Source organism: Solanum tuberosum, unplaced genomic scaffold (assembly GCF_000226075.1).
Source record: "Solanum tuberosum cultivar DM 1-3 516 R44 unplaced genomic scaffold, SolTub_3.0 scf00150, whole genome shotgun sequence".
Lineage (NCBI taxonomy): Eukaryota > Viridiplantae > Streptophyta > Magnoliopsida > Solanales > Solanaceae > Solanum > Solanum tuberosum.
This window is the reverse complement of record NW_006239073.1, coordinates 726,730-747,470: the sequence shown is the minus strand read 5'-3', so window position 1 is coordinate 747,470 and position 20,741 is coordinate 726,730. Positions and strand designations below refer to the sequence as shown.

The window sequence follows — 20,741 nt, the reverse complement described above, 5'->3', positions numbered from 1 at the left end:
TATATTTTATATATATATATATATATATATATATATATATATATATATTAGTCTTTACTAAACGGCCGGCGTGGAATTACAAATTAGCTATAGTATGACTTCTCTCGTCTAAATGATTTTAAGCCCTTAAATATTTTGTCTCATACGATTCCCCATAACAACAAACGAGTGTAATTTCACAAGTGAAGTTTGAAGTTGATAAAATAAACATATATAGACCTTACCTTACTTTTGCGAGGTAGAGAGGTTCTTGTTTCCGACTCATATACCTCCCCATCTTCCATATAATTTCTTTACACTCAATATTCCAAAGTCAATATATATGAGATCAAACAATATTGATGATCTATATATATAATTAAGATTGATTTAATTAATGGAGTCATCTAATCAACATGATTACTTGTTAAACTCATCGATCGATCAAGAAGTTGACCAGCAAGAGCTAGAACAAGAACAAGAGTACTACATGGGAGGTGTTGGCAAATCTTATGAGTGTGTTTATTGCAAAGGAGGATTCAACACAGCTCAAGCTTTAGGTGGTCATATGAATATTCATAGGAAAGACAAATTATCCAGTAGCAGGAACAAACCTAATACTACTACTCACAATTTGCTCACCTCCACTACTACTAATAAGCATGAAATCCACAACAACTTATCATCAGGTATGTACTCAGAGTCGGATCCAAGATTTAAACAATTCTGTATTATAATTTTCTTTGAAATATATGTATGTATTCAATTTATATCGTATTAGGGTTTTCCCCCCCTAGCTCTCTCTCACACACACAAACATACAATTAGTACCAAAACTAGAAATGTATATATAAAGTAATTATTGACCTATTACATATTTATAATTTTCTTATGAAGAGTGTTCAATTGATACAATTTTGTATGTGTATGTATATTTATATATATAGGCAGATTATTGAGATTCAACCTTAGAAGTTTTTAGTACCGAACATACTATACTTTTCAAGTCATGATTCAAAAATCAAGTATATATTTGTTGAAATTTCCATAATTATTTAACTTGTATATATTTATGTTTTTGAAAATATTGGTTCAGTTGAACAAATGATGAGTTCAATTGAATCTACCTTCTAACACTATATAGGTTCATCTTTGCAACAAAAAATCAAGTATATATATATTTGTTGGAATTTCATTCATTTTTGCTTATACATATATATGTTTTTCAAAATACTGATTCAGTTGAACCTGTTGTCTATAAATTACATTAGCCCTTGTATTATAATGTGGTCGTCTAATTAAGTTAAACTTGATGAGTTTAATTGAATCTACGTACCTTCTAACACTATTGATCCGCCTCTGCAGGTGCTAATCTTAGATGTTACAATGTGGCAGAGTTACAATCAAATTATGTAACATATTTTCCAGCATCTACATCTACCTCCACAAATGGACATGGGATTTTCTTGAATCAAAATAGAAGTATTAATAGTTCTCATGATGATCATCACAATATTCAATGCCTTAATTTATTTGGAGATGATTGGCGATTTCAATATTTTGGTACTGCAGCTACACATGATCATGTGATAGAAACTATGGATCAAAAGAAGAGTCAAGAAAATGATTTGGATTTGGAACTTCGACTTGGTCATGATCCTTTGAAACAATAGTATGTACTATGTATATAGATTCAAAAGGGGATAATTGTTATTATTATTTCTCAATAATATTCTGGAACGGAGACTGGCTGGAACTACGTGAATAATGAGGATTCATATAGTCGATGATTTTGAGGTTTAGTTATTGTTGTAGCAATATTGTACGTACAACTACGTACTTTTATATATGGTCTGATCTTGAGCAAAAACATCATTTTCATATTTTTATGGTGCTTTCTTATGTTGCATATATAAAATGAAAGGAAAAGTTAAAGGTCATATAATTTCAAGATTAATTAATTGTTGTTTAAAATTTGAGGGAATGAACTGTGAGAGTTGAAACCCTTAAAACCTTGAAATGCGAACAATATCTTAACCATTTATTCTTCCGACCTCAGTACACTATTAAACTATATGTGTTTTATATATATAATTACTGAATTTAGAGCTGCCTTGACATTTTCTTTTTCATATAGTAACTCTAAAGAGAATGAGTGAGTATATTGTTGAGGCTGCAGTACGCTTGCAAACTAATTAATTAGATTAGCTAGATAACGTTTGTTGATCTACATTTTTATATAAACACATGCACATTAATTGTTGAACTTTCTTATCGGAAGTGAGTTTTCTATATTGGAATCATGATCGATGAACTAACTTCTTTTGATTTACAATCACTTAAAAAGAAAATTCCCATAATTAGTTAGAAAAGCTTATAACATACTACAAAACATGAAAGGATACACACAAATTTTAGGTTTAGCAAACATAAAAATCATATTTAATTTGTATGTTATAGCTATAGTTTGTATAATTGTGCTTCATAGCTAACTTATATTTCGGTATACATATACAAAAGAATCAATTGTATATTATGTGTTTGTATAAAGCGAGCAATTGTATAATCTGTGTTTGTATAAAGCGAGAGAAAACTGTATATATACATATCTTTTCGTTCGCCTCTCTCCCCAGAGAATCTCGCTCGCCCCTCTCACTTTATACAAACACAAATGTATAAAATTGCGTTTGTGTTTGTAAAAAGTGAGAGAAAATTGTATATACAAATACACATATTTTCATCCTATACACTTATAATTAGACAAATACAGATCTCCCCTGCCGAGTTTTCTTTTCTCTTTCTCGCTTTATACAAACACAAACACATTTTATACATTTGTGTTTGTATAAAGTGAGAGAGGCGAGGGAGAGTAGCGAGCGAGAAAGCTGGGGAGAGAGGCGAATGGCAACAGTTTGCTACGGGTTACAATTAAATCAAACTGTGGTTATAGCATTTAATTTGAATTAATAGTTTGCTTTTTTATACAATTTTCCCTAAAATTGTTAATTAAGTTAATGATTTGTTATGTCATATTTTAATTAACTGAAATATATCAATAACTAGCACCAGTGGTCTAGTGGTAGAATAGTACCCTGCCACGGTACAGACCCGGGTTCGATTCCCGGCTGGTGCATATTTTATTTTTAGTTTTATAACCAAGCCCAATAGTCCCATACGTTAATGGGCCGATCCTGGATCTGTCCAACAATATGCCCATAGATTAATGGGCCAGTCCTGAATCTGTCCAACAATAGGCCCATCTAAATTAACCCGCCAAGTTGTAATTGTTGCGCGTATATACTCAATATACGTATGATACATACACAATTTATATATTACATACTGGTTTATTGAGCTGCTAGTATTAATAAACAAACATACAATTTATAGTAGTAGTAATAGTTGATGGAGTAGTAATAAATAAATGTATCGCCAAAAAGAACCATGTGTCCTCTTTTTATATCAAACTTTAATTTAATGAGGAGACTATATATAATATTGCTTCTATTCTTCTCGAAGGAATAACTATGAAGAGATTAAAAATAATACGTTACTCCATATTTGACCCTCTAAACTACTTATATATTTAAAATAATTAGGACTACTACTTATATATCATATACATATGAACAAAATGGAAGTATTAAAAGTCAAATAAAGCTGTCGGTAAGTTTATCTCCACGTGTCATTAGCAACAAAAAGAGTAGTAGTACTCCCTCAATATCATTTTAATCGATTGTTATATTAAAAATAAATATTTCATTTTATTTTAATAATTAAGAAGATTTTTCTACTTCTAATTGAATAACTACGTACGAAAATTATAGTCAAATTTATAATTTTAAAATATCATGAATTAAATAATATGAAAGTAGTAATAATAAAATTGGAGAAAGTATATAATATAAGAAAGAAAAAAAGAAGCAGCAGTTCCCAGGTGCGGCGATCGGCGGGGAAAATATTTAAGAAATAGAGATGGACAAATTATTTATCTTCCTTTTTAAAATAAAACGTAACCGTTCAATTATACAACATGACAAATTACTTAGGCCCCGCCACCCCCTCTACTAAACATTAAAATGTCATATTTTTCAAAATAGATTTTTTAAATGAAGCAAAACTAGATATAAATACTTTTTATTATAATAAAATATTGGTATAGATGGAGGATGGTTATTATGAAGTCTTATTGTATATAAGCGAAGTTGGTAAACAAACAACAGATGAAGTATAATTATTATTTCCCTTCAAAAATTAAAGAGGGTAATTTTAATCAGAATTTTCGAGATTGAAAAATAAACAATTTCTTGATAGTAAACATTTTAAAAAGGCTTATCTTCTTCACTAGTTGGAACTAATATACTAAGAAGTTAAAAAAGCAATCATACATGTATATAGTAAGTACAAAAATAGAACAATATAAAAATAGACATTGTTGACTATGGCATAAGCCATTAATAATTGTCCCCTTAAATCCCTACACATAGACCTTCCATGTCCCCTCTTTCACACTTATATAAATCAAAACTTTCTCCACTTTACATTTCATTTCTCCATCATTTCCTAGTGAATTCGTGCACCCCATTAATTTTTATTTTTTCTATCTTTCAACCTTATAATAAGGTTCTATTATTAGTACTAGTTTTCACATTTTATTTGGCTATGGCAAGTACAGGATCACCATGTGGTGCATGTAAATTTCTAAGGAGAAAATGTGCTGTGGATTGTATATTTGCACCTTATTTTAACTCAGAAGAAGGACCTTCTAAATTTGCTGCAATTCATAAAGTGTTTGGAGCAAGTAATGTGTCTAAATTGTTGCATAATGTACCTATAGATGATCGTTGTGATGCTGTTGTTACTCTTTCTTATGAAGCTCAAGCTAGGATTAAAGATCCTGTCTTTGGTTGTGTTGCCAACATCTTTGCTTTACAACAACAGGTACTTTAATTAATTACTTCTTTGAAACCCTAAGTCAATATTGTCATGCTTTTTTTCACGAGCTTCACCTCTCAACTATCAGGTGTTTAATTTCATCTTTTTTACCTGAATTATCTCATGTATGTATTAAAAGATGATTCAACTATCAGTTGTTTCCTTTTTTAATCTGAACGATGGACCATCGATGTATTAAAACACAATTCGACTATGTCGATTATTTCCTTTTCCTACTTGAACTATCAACATTGTTCATGAAGGGAAAGGGAACAAATGATTAAAAATGGGGTATATTTTAATACATAAATGGTGGTAATTTGGGTAGGAAAAGAGAACAACTTATGATCGAATCATAGTTGGATAATAAAATTTGCAAAAAGTATAATAGTTCGACATTATTATGCCACCAAAAAGATGCAACATTAACAACCTAAAAAAAATGGAATGAGTAACTAATTAGGAAGTAGCTTAATAAACTTCAACTGATGTTTAATAGTGTATTTACAAAAAGTTGGAATTAGTAATCTAGAAAATGAGTCAGGTTAATTTATTACATGCTATAATAAGTTAAAACACTCTAATATTTACAATAATTAAGTTTAGAATAACTTTGTAAAAATATAAATTACCAGCTAAAATAATACACTGATCATAGTGTAAAAGTGTATATACATATATATATATATGACAACTAGTTGATGTAGTTTGTTTTTATTTTTAACTTTTTACCATCATTTATATAAACAAAAATGCCTGCATGGATAAACTCCAATGAGTCATTATTTTTTATTTTTTTTTTAAAAGTTGTGAAATTGATTTTATTGTTTTGGATATATTTGTCAGGTAGCTTATTTACAATCTCAATTGATGCAAGTGAAAGGGCAGCTAGCTCAAAGCTTAATGAATTCAAACAATTGTTATAATCCTCAATGGATTAACAACAATAATATGGCATCATCAAGTGGACAAATGACAAGTTCATCCTTTCCAGCTAATTATCCAAATTATATTAATCTCAAGTCCAACTCATCACCACAAAGTAGCTCAATGGAATCTGTTGATCATTATAGTGATGGCCATGGGATAATGAATATGCAAGATATGCAAAGCCTAGATCATTTTTTGTATCAACCTTATAATACTAGTAGCTAGGTATTTTACACTTTTATAAACAAGCTTGGGTAAATTTCAAGCATTGGCTTTTTTAGGATATGGAAAAATTGAACCTTTCTTTTGTTTAATGGATAAAGTTACTCGATAACAGTATTGTACTCATAACAAATTAAATAGTAGATGTTTAATGGAGTCGATGTATGAAAGTTAATTAGGGTGATTTCTCTCTTAGTCATTTGTATATAGACATTTAGGGGTGGGTGGGGTGTAAGGCAAAACAAAGAGAAAAAGACATTTGTTCTATCTCATGTTTGATGTTACCAAAGCCTAAAATAGGCATTTTTCCACTTTGAAACATTTGACTCAAAAATTAAATATAAAATGTGAAAGCAAGGCCTAATAAGTAATGATCTGGATTTTGCTTAGATAATGTCGAACACAAGCTGAATATCGTTAGTTTTTGAATTACCATATATTTCCATTGAGTATTTGAACACATTCTATTAAATACTCTCAAATCAAATTTTGAAAAATCTTTTATGCATAATTTTAATTGTCCATTGCATAGATCAGCTAATCACTTAGTATATGTTATCTTCTTTAATTATACGTGTTAGCCTTAATTGAAATAGGCCTAGATTAACTTTACGTCTTATTAAAGCTAATGCATAAAATAAACAGAGATGACATATTTTAAACAATTAACTTAATATATAATAGACACTCAAAAACACGCTCACAATAATATGATTTAGGAACACTTCATGATTATGATTTTGAAGGCAAGCACACGTTGGAGGTGAGAAGTGTGTACAGTGTACTAAATCAATTTTTCCACTAATTACCTAGGGTGAAAGTTGTGATTAATTAAGTACAACATTAAGTAGTATTTACAACTTTAATATCTCGTAATCATGATAAGCCCATGTACTCGAATTCTCAGACAAAATGTCCCCTTGATCGCCTGCAACTTTTGTAAAATGATCAACAAATTTAAGTAGCTCTAGCTTAGGTCAAACCAATCTCCTGTGGAACATGATTAAGTTTTTGCTTTTCCTACCAAACAAATTAAGTTTCTTAAACAAGTTTAGAGATGATAAAGACGGATTTCTAAAAGTATGAGTACTATACACTCCATCAAATAAAAACATTACGTTCGTCGCATCTAAATTGTCGTTTTAGCTTTTTTCACTCTCATTTACGTATCTTGTTTAATAAAGGTAGATTAATTTTTCCTCTTATATATTGTTCATATTTCTTTAATCTTAAACGTATAATTGAAAACAATTGTCAACTTTAATGTTAAATTTCTAAAATGAAAATTATTTTAAAATAATTTCTTATACTAAAACGACATTAAAATTAGGATGAAGAGAGAGAAAAAAACAATTATTGCTTGAAGCCATTAGTTTGGTTATATGTAAGTACAAGATGGGTGGGGGCTTTTGTTGATTAAATTTCAAGTTTAAGAAGGCAAGGTCTTACCAAAAGTTGCAATAATGACCAAGAATAAAGAAGGAACAAAAAAGAATATACAAAAGTGCACTTTCATGAAAGTGAATTAAAACAGGCAGACAAATTTGTCTATTAGCAGACTAGTTTAGAAGAGAAAAAAAAAGCCATCACTTTATCATCTAGTTGGTCTTCCACTCTTGCAGTCCAGGACAAAAAAGTAACATACATTAGCATGTTACTATTCAATGTTCAAGAAATCATGGTATCGTTTTGGTTGGTGGAATAAAGATAATAATTTTGAAATATCCTATGAAATTATGAATCTAAAGATTATGAACAAATGTCAAACCAGTGAAAAATTTCGCAGCTATTGCAAACACTAGACAACAAATTAAAATTGAAACATATATGACAGGAATATTAAACTTGAGTCTTAACATTATCCACGCAACAGTATAAGAAATACAATCAGTTTCAAAAATGGTACAAGAAAAAAAATATCAAAAAAATCCAATTAGCTTGACAAATTGTAGCTGTTGGTCATTTGTAACTTTATTATTTTCAAGATACATATAGCTTGATTGCCTTTTGGCTATGCTTGTAATAGCAGTACATGTTTTTTTTTTAAAAAAATTACTAATGAAAATCAAAAAGATATAGTTGAAAAATAAAAAATACAGGAAGATTTCCTGGTACTACAGGAAAAAATATAACTGTAAGCTGAAAATTACAACAATTCTTATCTTTGAGGACAATGTAAATGTTTTACCTGTAAAGCAACTAACAAGGCCATTATTTGTTTCTCCGTATTGATAAGGGTCAGCTTGCACGTACCTCAACTACTCTCAAGGGGACCAGCTAGCTACCTCCCACAAGCCGTGGGATGATGAGATCAATGTTTTACACGAAAAGAGCAAATATGTGAAATTTATTCATCGGAAAACAGCTTCATCGGTAGAACCAGGCAAACCTTTAAGAACATCCCTCAATGCATAATAATGGCTATCACACTTGTGGGCAGAAATAATGTTATTTGAGAGCAGTATCCTCTGAAAATGCTCTCCTGAGTGTCTCTTCCAAAGTGTGAAACATTCCACACTGCTACCTTCGTTTCTTGCATTTGCATTCCTCTTCAAAATATAAAGAGTTCCGGGGACAAACAACTCAGCATCGCCTTCCTGTCTCACAAGAGATGATGTATTGACTTTGGAGTTGGAGGTATTAGGAACACGTGGAACCGTAGACTCTGTACAGGTAATATTAACATCTGAGTATGTTGAAAATATTGAAGGATGTCTAGAATCACATACCCCAAAGTCCCCCGACAATTGACAAATAGGAAACATTTGTGAGTGTAATTGGAACATAGAATTAGTACAAGCCATTCCAATGCTCATGAACGTACCAGAGTGCTTAGTTTGGCCTCGTAATTTAGCATAATCAGCAAGTCTCCGAGCTACATCTTGCACAGAAGATACAACCTGCTTTGCATTGGTAAATAAGTCTACGACACCTCTCCAGTCTTCCTTCTGAAGAACACTCACCCTAGACAAGATAAAGAAGAAAACAAAAGGTTAGCGAATGTGATCTCCCTGGAATCATCCATTCAATTTTATACTTGTTCCTTCCACATCTCCTCAGTTGCATACATTAAAATGCTTAATTTTAATCTATGTAAACTTCTGACCCCCAAAAATCCTACAGGTGGTACAAGATGAAACCCAACAAAGAGGAAAAGAGAAAGAAGAAACAGAACTTGTGATTTCAGCATACAGCAAAGCTAGGTCTCGAAGTCTCTCTGCACTTGCCCCAGAGCATTTCATTAATTACCATGCTCTTGCTAGTGCCTTTTTCCCCTTTTAACTCTTTGTAGCAAAGCATTCTCATTATCTCTCTAGCTTATAATAACTTATAAGATTCAGATTACCTCCCTATGGTTTTAAACACTTCCGGTATTGGCTGGTAACATCACATGTTGCTTTCGAAACCATGCAAGCTACATCTTACAAACTTACATCATTAACTATAATTTCAAATGACCAGATCACTATTGCTCCTTCATTCCATTCCCTAGCCTCCTTCAATTCCATCCCCAACCAAGATCTGCTAACTCATGTCCTACTGACTTAGGCTGCTAGAATTCACGGCAGAAGCAATATCATAATCAATGGACAATGGGACAATTGTATGCCAATTTGAACTTCTACAAGGTAAGGTTAATAATAATTCACAATTAACATAACATACTGAACTACTTGACTACCACAAATCACTAAAAGGAAAAAGAAGAAAAGCTACTGCATGAGAGTGCTTCATGTAAAATTCTGGACAAGGTTAAAGGAGAGTAAAATTCTGGAGTTGCGAAGAGACCGAGTTTATCAGGAAACCAAAGATCTTTCATCTTCATTAGAGTGCTTCATGTAGCTTACCCCGTCAACTGACAAGCATCAAGATTGATGACTCTTTTCAACTTATAAGATTTGTATATTCCACGTGTAAGGAGATGTAAGCAAGAAAGGAGTTGTAAGGGGTGGGAAAAAGGAAAACACCATTTTGCAGACCCTATCAATTGTTACTCGTATGTTGTCCTTAATGTAAAAGTCATTCTGACTTTCATATATTGTAGCAACTAGTAAGAAACAGTTGGTTCTAGAATTTTTGAATTACAAATGCTGAAAGGAAAGAGAGAAGAAATAGCAGCAGGATTGAGATACTGAAATATAACCTATTAATTGCATGATATGCAAGTACATTTATATGCAATCTAGGGCCACACTGCCACAGATATCAGCTTTAATGCAACACCAGCAGAATAATTGAGATGAACCAAGGGCCATCCTTAACATTACATTTGCTTACCAGTTAGTTTGAAGAATTTCATTCCTAAGCCTCGTGAGGGAGGCAATACTTAACCTTGGAATAATATCATCCTGCATCACAAAACATAGTGAAATTCCAGCAGTCAATTCAATATGTGATTCAATAAGAACTTAGTTGGGAAACATAATAAAAGTTGATAAAAACAAAAATCTGAGAAAAGTATTCTGCTATTGATTCATTATTAAAATATCTTAAGAAGGAAAAAAAAAACAACAAAATAGACTGTATGGATCGGTTACTGACCTGCATTACCACTGTTGTGACATATTCAGAGCAACTTTCGGCAAGTTCTCTAGAAACACATGGCGGCGTAGCATATCCAACTGCTGACACAATATCAGGACTGAAACCAAGCTCTCGGGCCGACATATTTCGAAGCATGATAGCCAGCAATGAAGCTGTTGCACCTCCAAGGGAATGACCAACAAGCCTTAACCTAAATCCCTGTGGATGAATTAGTCATGCTAAATGGGGATATAAAAGAGGTTTACATACACATGAAAACTAGTCCAAGATTTTTCTTTTTTGTTTTTCTTTCCTCCTTGGTGGGTCAATATAAAGAAAACAAATTGCAAATGAAAAGATGTCCACCTTGTGTTTCTCAAGACAGTTCCTTATGGTGCCCATCTCATGAATAAGGAACCAACGGGCAGCCTCAGAAGTTCCGAAGTGAGTGGAGTAACCCTCGAGCGTGATTTCTTCATGACTTGAAGAAACGATGTCAGTTATAAGATCATATACTGTATGAGTTCCACGTATTCCAAGAATTACAAGTTTTTTCCGCTTGTCAATTCCTATATAATATCCAGGCCTCAACACACTGGAATTTTTTATGAATTTGACAACATTACTTTCCCGGAGCATACAATTCCTTGCAAGTGCTGCAGTGCAATCTTTATAAGAACCCTTAGCCAATTCAGTGTGGTAGATGAGATCTTGAACCTAATCAGAAAGGCTTATCTTGTTAGAGTCACAAATAGCAATACAAAAAAGTTGAATTTTGAGAAGGCAGGCTTAGTCAGAATTCAAACGCTTAATAAGGTTCTAGTATTTACTATCAAATCAGAGTATATCTGTTCACCCGTAACATCCTCAATAGGACTGGTGGATGCTTGCTGAAGATATATTAGATATAGGCCTATGGTAAGATCAGTGAGACTCCAATCCTGAAGTCCCAATTTACTACGTTGAATGCTGGCAAATATCTCTGCAAGAGATTTATTGGTCGGTGGAAGTTTGTCTCCATTTCCATTTCCTGCAACGAATTAAATCAGCCTTCACAACTGGAGCTTAGTTTTGGTAAGACGCAAAAGCATTCCTCTTAAACTTGACATCAAATTTGAACTAGAGTACAGATTAAACCAATTACTTGAAATCTATCGTGAACTTTTAAATCATTTTTCAAATTATCAATATGATCCTAAGGACCTGGAATTACTTTTCTTTAAATCAGCCTTCACAACTGGAGCTAGTTTTGGTAAGACGCAAAAGCATTCCTCCTAAACTTGAGATAGAATTTGAACTAGAGTACAGATCGAAGGGTCTGCATGTCAGCCGACTGGTTTCCAGAACTTAAAGCAAGATGTGAATTCATTTTAATTTAGTATCCATGCCAAGTTGATTGAATCCATTTGTTTTAGATCGATAAATACAATTGCAACCACAGTGTTAAAAACGACAGATGAATTCTAAACATCCTATACGTAGGAGGTCAAACAACAAGTAGAAACCACAGCAAAAATTGATTTATATTAAATATTCACAGCAACAAACTAGTTGAGGAATGTCCTAGTTCATTCTAAATGTCACAAGTATGACATTGGCGGTTCACCCTTTGCAACATGACATTGTTCTGTAGGTCCAAACTCTTGAAGCTACTATAGGAATGGAGCATCACAGAGAAACATCAATGCCTTGTAAAGTTGTAATAGTGGAGGTTAAACGAACCTGTTGACAAAGCCCATCTGCAGAGTTGGACCGCAGGTTCAACAGCTTTAGAGAGCCAAGCAAGCTCTAGTTTCCACTTATTATCATGAAAATCTCCATTGTCAATATTATATTTACCGTGCCCCGGACCATGGCTTATGCTCTTCTCTTCAGGCTTATGACCATCTGTGTTTGAATAATTTGATTGATACCGGTTAAGAATGTTGTAGACAGATCTCTGGTTGGAGACATGTTTCCTTGAGATACCAATACTGAATTCTGCCAGATACAATTACAATTATCTTTAAAATAATTCAAAAGATTAGATATTCTAAATTAAAAGAACAAACAATAAAATACCAACAGATCATTTATCCAGCACATATAACTAGTTTTCGCTTCTGTAACCTTTTAACTTACCCACAAGCCTCCCGATTCAACTGTGTACATACTATATAAGTGTCATTTTCTGTTTCTAACGACGGAAAAAAAAAAGTAGATAAGTATCTAATCAAAATTCTGCTTCGGACCGTGGATTTTATTCTTATGCATAAGAGTAGAAATGTCAATCTTTCTTCCCTAATTCATTTTGTTTTGGTTAACAGGGGAACCCCATTCTATCCGAAACAGCCTCTCTACCTTGTAGAAGTAAGGTCTGCATACACACTACCCTCCCTAGACCCCACTTGTGGGATTACACTGGGTATATTGTTGTCTGGTCGCAAATCACACAGAAGAGGTAAATCGCACTAGGCAAAGTGTGTGGGGATGAGCTCAAGCCAAAGGCCAACCCCCTACTGTCTTTCTTCCCCAATTCTTTTATCAGCTGATTTATCAACCAAACAAGCAATCAATCAATAACTACACCACTACCTGTAGCTAGTGTCAGATATGTGAACCCTATATATCCAGTCAGCTCTATTTCAGCCATCGAAGATCATAGAATTCAGAAAATGAACAAAAAAATATTATTTTTTTCTTGTCATGCTCAATCCCATAAATTGACGCAGCTGCCATTAGATGTTAGGTTTAGGAGAGGAGGAAATGCAGAGAGTTGAACTTCAGAAACTCAAAGAAAACCAAAAATTGGAAACATTAGGGGGAGTTAAACTGACCTATGTTGTTGAGAAAACGCTTCAGAGATCGATTAGCCATCAATTTCAATGCACCCACAATAACAGCCTCATCCAAAAGTGCGAGAATGAAGAAAAAGAAGATATCTTTGTACTCAAGAGTGGAACTTTGCTCCAAATGGAATAAAATTGAGGGGCAAAGTAAGATTATGAGAGAGTAATTTTATATAAAATTGGGATCATAGGCGGTGGAGTTTCGACGCTGCACTTGGGTGCGGCAAATTGGGGCGGATGGTCAAAAATTGATACCCGAAATTTTTTTCATATTCAAAACTCGATTAACGAAGGTTGGAGCACTCCACTATACCACATAGCTATAAGAAAAACCTATTTCACTACTCCAAACCAAATGCCACCTAAATGTAATATATTACTACTACTATTTTCATTTAATAAAAATTTAACTTACCATGAATCTAATAACAGAACTAAATTCTTTATCTACACCAAAATATATTGAGAAACTTTAATTCTAAACATGTCACTATATATTTGAAAATTTCTCTAAAACATATTTAAATATGTTATTAATTGTAAACGAGAATCTTATAAGAAATTTCAATTTTCAAGTTTAAAATGAAATAGGTTTTTCTTATAGCTATGGCCTATGTGGTATAGTGGAGTGCTCCAACCTTCATTATTCGAGTTTTGAATATGAAAAAAAAAATCCGATTAGAAATGCTACCAGTTTTACTACCTGGTTAAATTACTTTCGCATGCTTTCTTTAGCATTTTCACAATGGCAAGTCAACCTCCACATGGGGGCATATGTTTGTTCATAAATTACAACTGATGAGCTACCAGTTTGAAGGGAAAACAAAAAAAAGTAGTAAACCCAGTCTTGCATCCTAAATTTATTTTCATGATTGGGCTAAAGAAGTAGAGGGAATTTGAATCCACAAAAGCAGGTGTAAAAGGGCTTGTAGATTCTGGTATCACAAAGATACCAAGATTCTTCATTTACCCTTCACCCCTCTCTGAAATTCTCAGAGAGGGCATTGATTTCATATAGCGGAAGCTTTAGAGTACCGGACTGCCCTTTGTTTTAGAATTAGAACAAATTTGACCTGAGCAGAATTGAATAGATATAGATATTTTATATAGCATGCCCTAGTAGTTCCTATGTTTTTAAGAGTGGTACTTTTTATTGTTATTGTGTGATTTGCCTCACTTGTGCGATAACACTGGGTATGTTGTTGTTGTGTAATATTAATTTGAGATGAGTTTATTTGGAGCAATATGAGTTGTGAGGATTTTTATAGCAGACACAAACTTAATTGGGACCGGTTTGCGATTGAACGGTCCTTTGGTCTATTGACACCAGAATGACCAAATGATACTGTCATACAGTACAGCTGAATTTTCTTCGCTCTATAAGTCATCTCATTGATATATCATATAACTACAAGTGAATGATATGTATCCGTTGGAGGTGAGCGAGTGAGAGTAGACTAAGCTATGAATATTCAAGGCTCTTTCTTTCTTTGGGTGCTATATATATGGTCATATCATTTTGATACTTGCTTGCAGAAAGGAGATAATGGAAAATATGACCAAGGTCAGAAAAATATAATCGTGCTGGACTTACTTTCAGATGGACGGTCTGCAAAGTGGCAACGCTTTTTATACCTCTTAAAAGGAAGGAGTATCTACGGCCTTGGCCTGAGCCAGAACTGGCCCTTAGGCACAACCACTGGGATTCGACCGACCTTTCTAACAATGTTAGTTCAGGATTCTAGTGGTGGCGTCCAGGTTCTTTATCAAAATATCATAGGGTCGATGTGCCTCCTATACCTGATGCTAAACATTGGAGGTAATTTTCTGCAACATCTTTCCATTTGCAAGTATTTTAGAACTATAAGAGTACTATTTTGTCATGCATGGTATAGCGCAGCTGCTCATTTTACATATGGTAGCTAGCTTGAACTTCTCTCTTATTGTGTGAGGGAACTTTGTTGTATTTACTTACAATTAATTAATATTCAATGTTGTAAACTAAGGCGTGGTTTGAATATCTCTCTCTTCCTTCATGTAGCTTCTAACAAATTAAAATCCCTGTACACGAAACCTCTGTAAAGCTTATGGACTCCTTAACCACTACAACATTTTAGGCTTTCGCCTTAACTAGCAAAAAGTGTGGTCTTTGATAAAAGGCAACACTTTTTTTCTGGGTGGCCTAAAAAAGCGTAACCTTAGGCTACACTTTTCAAGTTTTGCCGTAGCAGCTACGCTTAAAAAGCGTGGCCGATGAGTTACAAAGGCAACGCTTTGTAGCATCTCATTGGCAACACTTTTTTTTTATTCCCTGTAGCCACACTTATAAAGTGTGACAACGTTGTCTAGAATTTTTATTGCCACAATTTCTAATTTTGATTTGGATAGATTCACTTATTACATAATTGTATAATATAAATGATCTCAAACATCAAATAAGCTACTAATAAATAATTCTAAGAATAGTGTTATTTTATAGGTAACTCATATATCATATGGTCCGAGATGAGCTTAAATGTAACACAGTCCTCACATAGTCGAGCCCAGTTTTCTGGGGTTTGAGTTCTATCGGTGGTTGTTGTAGTTTTAGTATCCAACAACACAATTTGGCTTTACATATAATTGTGAAACAGTAATTACTAAATTCTCATGAACGTACTGGAAATGACCTTAATTAAAGAATCCAGTATTAAACTTTTTTTAATATTTCTCCTTTCAATGATTGACCTTCGGAGGCTTTGGCCTAGAGCTGCAACAAATGATAGGTGGGGTAGGTGTAACGTCATGAATTTGACAAATAATATGTTATATGTCTCACTTATCAAAAAAAAAAATGGGGGTGGCAATAAGTAGAAACAAACTTGTAGTGTATTCCTTGTAATGGAATCTGATTCGTTTCAACAGCATTAATCATGTTTTGATTAATTGAAAGAGAAAGGCTAAAATAAAAATAAGGCAATTTGGCAACAAAAATCCAAACATCAAATCCTTTAATAATCGAATAAATATGACAACATCGATCTCTTTCAATCTTACATCAAAGCCATAAGTTAATTTTATTATCTAGACAAACAACTTTTCTTATTAATTTTGTATAATATGATCATAGACTTGTGTGAACTATTAGAAACTGTACGTACAACATCTAATTGATCATATGGAAAATAATTTAGTGTCAAGCTGGTGCAAAAATGTTAAAACTTTGCCTGAAAGTTACATATTCCCAGAAGATCAAAGACCTGGAGAACCTATTGTTCCTTTAAGTGGTAGCAGTCCAATTATAGACTTGACTATTCATGAACATGACCAAGCTCAACAAATAATTAAAGCCAGCCAGGATTTTGGGTATTTTCAGGTTTTCTAATTTCCTCTCTTCTCCATGTTTTTCTCTCGAGTTTAAGTTTTGTACACTGACAAATAAGACATGCATGTTATCTGGGCTGTTATAACTGGTTAATTAAATTATACTAATAGCGTAAAAGTTACTTATAACATATTTGTTGATTTTGTGAAAAACAGGTGATCAACCATGGGATTTCAGAAACATTATTGGAAGAGACAGTAGATGTGTTGAAAGAATTTTTTAACATGCCAGCTAAAGAGAAAGCAAAGTACTACTCAGTTGACCCAAATAGCAAATGCAAACTCTACACAAGCACCATTAATTATTCCAATGAAGATAAACATTATTGGAGAGATGCTTTAGCACATCATTGTCATCCTCTCCAACATTACTTGCCTTTTTGGCCAGAAAAACCAACTCGTTATCGGTAATTTCTTCTATCCTTTTATTTTTGTTGGTCAAGTTTATCGTCTCTACCTTAGATTACGTACAGTTTAAAATTACATATTTTCTTGTTAGTGTTGCCTATTTTGGGGCTCCAACTAATCTAGATTCGTGTCACATAAGGGCTCGAATCCAAGACTTTTGTAACTACTGAATCTTATCTATCCTATCACAACCCTTGGTGACACGAGAGAACATAACATAGGGTAATTTTAAAGCAATAGTTCAAATAGAGGGACAAATTTCATTTTGGTTGACCAATTTTACGTGACAATTAATATAGTGTAATTTTTTCCATGATACTTAATTTGTTTCCTAAATACAAATTTCAGAGAAGTGATTAGTGCGTATTCAATTGAAACAAGGAAGCTAATCACAAAGATTTCAGATGTGATTAGTGAAGGATTAGGACTTGAAAAGGGGTATTTTGGAGGTGAATTAAGCAAAGTTCAAATGCTATTAGTGAACTATTATCCTCCATGTCCTGACCCAAATTTGGCCCTTGGAATGCATAGCCATTGTGACCCAAATTTGTTTACAATTTTGCTTCAAGACAATGTTCATGGCTTACAAATCTTCAAGGATGGAAAATGGATTGCTGTTGAACCTATTCCTAATGCATTTGTGGTCATCATTGGTTGTCAATTACAGGTAAATGTTCATGTTATTATATTATCGTTAGCTTTAAATTTTTTTGTAACGGTAGATAACTTGTCTTATTTTTCAGATTATCAGTAACAATAAGCTAAAAAGTGTGATTCATCGAGCAGTGACAAATTCAAAAGAAACTCGAATTTGTGTTGGTAATTTTGTGATTCCTTCTTCAGATTGTCACATTGAACCTGCAAGTGATTTGGTTAAAAACACAACAAATATTCCAGCATACAAGCCTTATCAGTACAAAGAGTTCTTGCACACCTATGCAATAAACCATGGAGATTTCGAAGCTGTACTTCAGTCTTACAAGCTCTAATTAAGCTTAATTATGTGTGTGTGTGTGACTATATATATCGTTTAATTTGCAATAAAATATATTTCTACACTATGTATATGTTACTCTTGCTTATATATATGATTATTATTATGTTTTATCTATTGGACAGCCAATAGTTCTCTTCCTCTATATACTGACCCTGTCTCGTTTCAATATGAAAAAAACAACAATATTTAACTACGTCTCAGTCTCTCGAATAAATAAATGTCAGGAGAGAATGACAAAACCAAAGCAAATTAGGATAGGGTTTTATTTTTTATGTACTAAAGCATATTCTACTTTTAATAGGCCATGAACAAAAACTCTCTCAATGATTCTCAACCAGTTCATAAGAAGTACTGAACTCATTCTGATCATCTAACATTAAATATAGTTCTTGTTATAAACTTTGTTTAACTAATTAGGTGCTTTAATTTATTATATTTCTATATATAATATGCTTTGTTATTATTTTATATATATAGACTTCAATTTTTTATACTTTAGTATATCATTTTTTACGCAAAAGACATGGGAACAAGCTCGATGTAGAGCGGTCTTTCATAAAGGCTTTGGAAAAGCGTGTTGAATGATGCATATTAAATATCAATGTTAGATACTCGAAAGGTAAAAGTATAATCCATAAACGTATTTTAACTTCAACTAATTAATTGGTATTTATGTTTATGCACATATGATCATTTAAATTTATGTAAAATTAAATAAGTAGACACATGTGTTTTTACAACAATTTGCTTGAGATATACTTATCCATTTTAAAGTAAGTCATAGGGTAATAAGCTCTTTTAAGTATAGGTGTGTGCGTAGTTGGAAATTGGGTAATAGAAGAGTGTTGGTTTTGGAGACATTTGATGATTCTCTAGTTTCTCCTAATAATTCCAAAAGATCATCAATTACACATTTTTTCAGTTTGCTTTGGACTATTATATGAATAATTTCCATCTAATTCAATAATTGTTCTCAAAATTCTTTTTACGATTTCTTTATTTTGATTCTTTTGTCGGTTCTGTAGAAGAATTGCATAGTAATTTAGATTCTTGTGTTATTTTATAATATAGTATTAAATGCTTATAACACGGGTGAAATGAACCTGATCAATTTTTTCAAAATTAGCGTTGCTATAGTCTATGTTCAGTGTTCAGACAGAATATATATTTAACTCATATTGTTACAAATTTCAATCGACTGTCACTAAAAAATAAAAAAAATATATCACGTGTTTGATTCATGAAAGAGAATCAAACTAATAAAGCATACCTGTTGAGACATTCATTTGTTTTTGCGCCTATGTTTAAAAATTGTGTAAATATAGTCTTTTAAAAATTACCTTTTAGATATACGATATTAGACTCTAATTTAATATTTGTTGTTATATGGTCCGTCTAACAAATAAAACATTAAAAACGAGAGGAATGTGAATCTAATATGTTCAACAATGTTATACTAATAGCTATCTTGATGCAGAGCTTAGTATTAGCTTTTGCTTTAATTTCTAAGAGCTATGTGAACATATTTTAGTGTTTACATGAAAACAGGAATTTTTGCAAAAATGCAGAATAAAATTATATTTAACGTAAACTTAGTAAATCGAACTGTCATTTTTATAGTTGAATCAATTTCTGAAAAAAGATATTTCCAAACAAGTGTGATATTGATCAATACTTCTTATCTTTTGCTATATCAATGCAACCTTATGCGTAAAAAGTCTGAAAATTAATGAATTTTATGATTAATACGAGCTTATCAAATTAGTGAATTCAAAATATTGATTATTGTCAAATGAATTCAAGAATCTTGAAATTGTTAGGTATAGAGTTTTACATTATGTCACACATGTTATGAATAATACCTTATATAAGTGATAATTATATAGGATAAACGTTATACAAGTGGTCAGAACTCATTCATAAAAAACCCTCTAAAAAAAGTTAGTGAATTATGTGAGACATATTAAAATGAGAAAAATATGCCGCGTCGGGGGGAACGAATTGTGTTCGCAGTATATATGTCGCCCCACAATCACAATAATATATATATATTGCAAAATTGTCAACGAAAAATTTTGATAGTTGAATTGCTGTTTAATTGGTGGGACAAATATCGTACTAAAGATAATAAATATGGCTTTAGTTGTTGTAAAGCTTATGAAAAAGCAGACATATATCATTTCGTAATAACAATTATTGAGCTTGTTTTATTATATAATATGGTTTCAGCCAAGTTCACGTGATAATCTTTTTCATTTAAAATGTAAGTAAATACAAAAGAAAATTGAATTCTTCTGTACTTGATGTGAAATGTAATTGCTTTTAAAATGTAAAATCAACCCACGGAACATGAGAAATTTTAGTAGGTTAGATGGACGATTATTTGAGCTCTCAATTTATTGACGAAGATTTGATTTTTTAACCCATAATTCCTTTCTCATTTCTCTTACGGTCGGCTATCCAAATTTTTAAAAAGAAAAAGTCCACGTGAAATGCATGGTTCTTTTATCTTCCAACAAAAGGTTTCTTAGGAATAAATTAATAAAAACTATTCT

At 32.4% G+C, this 20,741-nt stretch overlaps 4 protein-coding genes and 1 non-coding gene across 5 annotated transcripts; 4 read left to right on the top strand and 1 right to left on the bottom strand.

Annotated features, from left to right (window-relative positions):
- The first annotated feature begins 376 nt into the window (after nucleotides 1-376).
- Nucleotides 377-1,652, top strand: LOC107061566 (transcriptional regulator TAC1). Its single transcript, XM_015311006.1, has 2 exons — nucleotides 377-668; nucleotides 1,345-1,652. The coding sequence occupies exons 1-2, from the start codon at nucleotides 377-379 to the stop codon at nucleotides 1,650-1,652; spliced, it is 600 nt and encodes a 199-aa protein (XP_015166492.1).
- A 1,389-nt stretch (nucleotides 1,653-3,041) lies between these two features.
- On the top strand, nucleotides 3,042-3,112 carry TRNAG-GCC (transfer RNA glycine (anticodon GCC)). The gene has a single exon. It is a non-coding gene; the product is annotated as a tRNA-Gly (tRNA).
- A 1,441-nt stretch (nucleotides 3,113-4,553) lies between these two features.
- Nucleotides 4,554-6,158, top strand: LOC102588262 (LOB domain-containing protein 16). Its single transcript, XM_006352771.2, has 2 exons — nucleotides 4,554-4,920; nucleotides 5,761-6,158. The coding sequence occupies exons 1-2, from the start codon at nucleotides 4,642-4,644 to the stop codon at nucleotides 6,067-6,069; spliced, it is 588 nt and encodes a 195-aa protein (XP_006352833.1). The 5' UTR covers nucleotides 4,554-4,641; the 3' UTR covers nucleotides 6,070-6,158.
- A 1,846-nt stretch (nucleotides 6,159-8,004) lies between these two features.
- LOC102587071 (uncharacterized) lies at nucleotides 8,005-13,787 on the bottom strand. Its single transcript, XM_006352682.2, has 8 exons — nucleotides 13,407-13,787; nucleotides 12,313-12,570; nucleotides 11,421-11,620; nucleotides 10,957-11,307; nucleotides 10,609-10,809; nucleotides 10,345-10,415; nucleotides 8,891-9,030; nucleotides 8,005-8,731 (listed from the first exon to the last, which is right to left on the bottom strand). Exons 1-8 carry the CDS (start codon nucleotides 13,444-13,446, stop codon nucleotides 8,418-8,420), a joined length of 1,575 nt encoding a protein of 524 aa, XP_006352744.1. The 5' UTR covers nucleotides 13,447-13,787; the 3' UTR covers nucleotides 8,005-8,417.
- A 2,708-nt stretch (nucleotides 13,788-16,495) lies between these two features.
- On the top strand, nucleotides 16,496-18,250 carry LOC102586726 (hyoscyamine 6-dioxygenase-like). Its single transcript, XM_006352681.2, has 4 exons — nucleotides 16,496-16,773; nucleotides 16,938-17,188; nucleotides 17,538-17,856; nucleotides 17,933-18,250. Exons 1-4 carry the CDS (start codon nucleotides 16,576-16,578, stop codon nucleotides 18,176-18,178), a joined length of 1,014 nt encoding a protein of 337 aa, XP_006352743.1. The 5' UTR covers nucleotides 16,496-16,575; the 3' UTR covers nucleotides 18,179-18,250.
- Nucleotides 18,251-20,741: the final 2,491 nt, after the last annotated feature.

Excerpts from the sequence above, each read along its gene's own strand:
- LOC102587071 (XM_006352682.2), bottom strand. The coding sequence starts at position 13,446 with ATGGCTAATCGATCTCTGAAGCGTTTTCTCAACAACATAG. Across the intron at positions 10,810-10,956 it reads ACTGTCTTGAGAAACACAAG|GGATTTAGGTTAAGGCTTGT; the intron begins GTGGACATCTTT and ends ATTCATCCACAG. Across the intron at positions 8,732-8,890 it reads AGGCCAAACTAAGCACTCTG|AGTCTACGGTTCCACGTGTT; the intron begins GTACGTTCATGA and ends TTACCTGTACAG.
- LOC102588262 (XM_006352771.2), top strand. The coding sequence starts at position 4,642 with ATGGCAAGTACAGGATCACCATGTGGTGCATGTAAATTTCTAAGGAGA. Across the intron at positions 4,921-5,760 it reads TCTTTGCTTTACAACAACAG|GTAGCTTATTTACAATCTCA; the intron begins GTACTTTAATTA and ends TATATTTGTCAG.
- LOC107061566 (XM_015311006.1), top strand. The coding sequence starts at position 377 with ATGGAGTCATCTAATCAACATGATTACTTGTTAAACTCATCGATCGAT. Across the intron at positions 669-1,344 it reads CCACAACAACTTATCATCAG|GTGCTAATCTTAGATGTTAC; the intron begins GTATGTACTCAG and ends CCGCCTCTGCAG.
- LOC102586726 (XM_006352681.2), top strand. The coding sequence starts at position 16,576 with ATGGAAAATAATTTAGTGTCAAGCTGGTGCAAAAATGTTAAAACTTTG. Across the intron at positions 17,189-17,537 it reads GAAAAACCAACTCGTTATCG|AGAAGTGATTAGTGCGTATT; the intron begins GTAATTTCTTCT and ends TACAAATTTCAG. Across the intron at positions 17,857-17,932 it reads TCATTGGTTGTCAATTACAG|ATTATCAGTAACAATAAGCT; the intron begins GTAAATGTTCAT and ends CTTATTTTTCAG.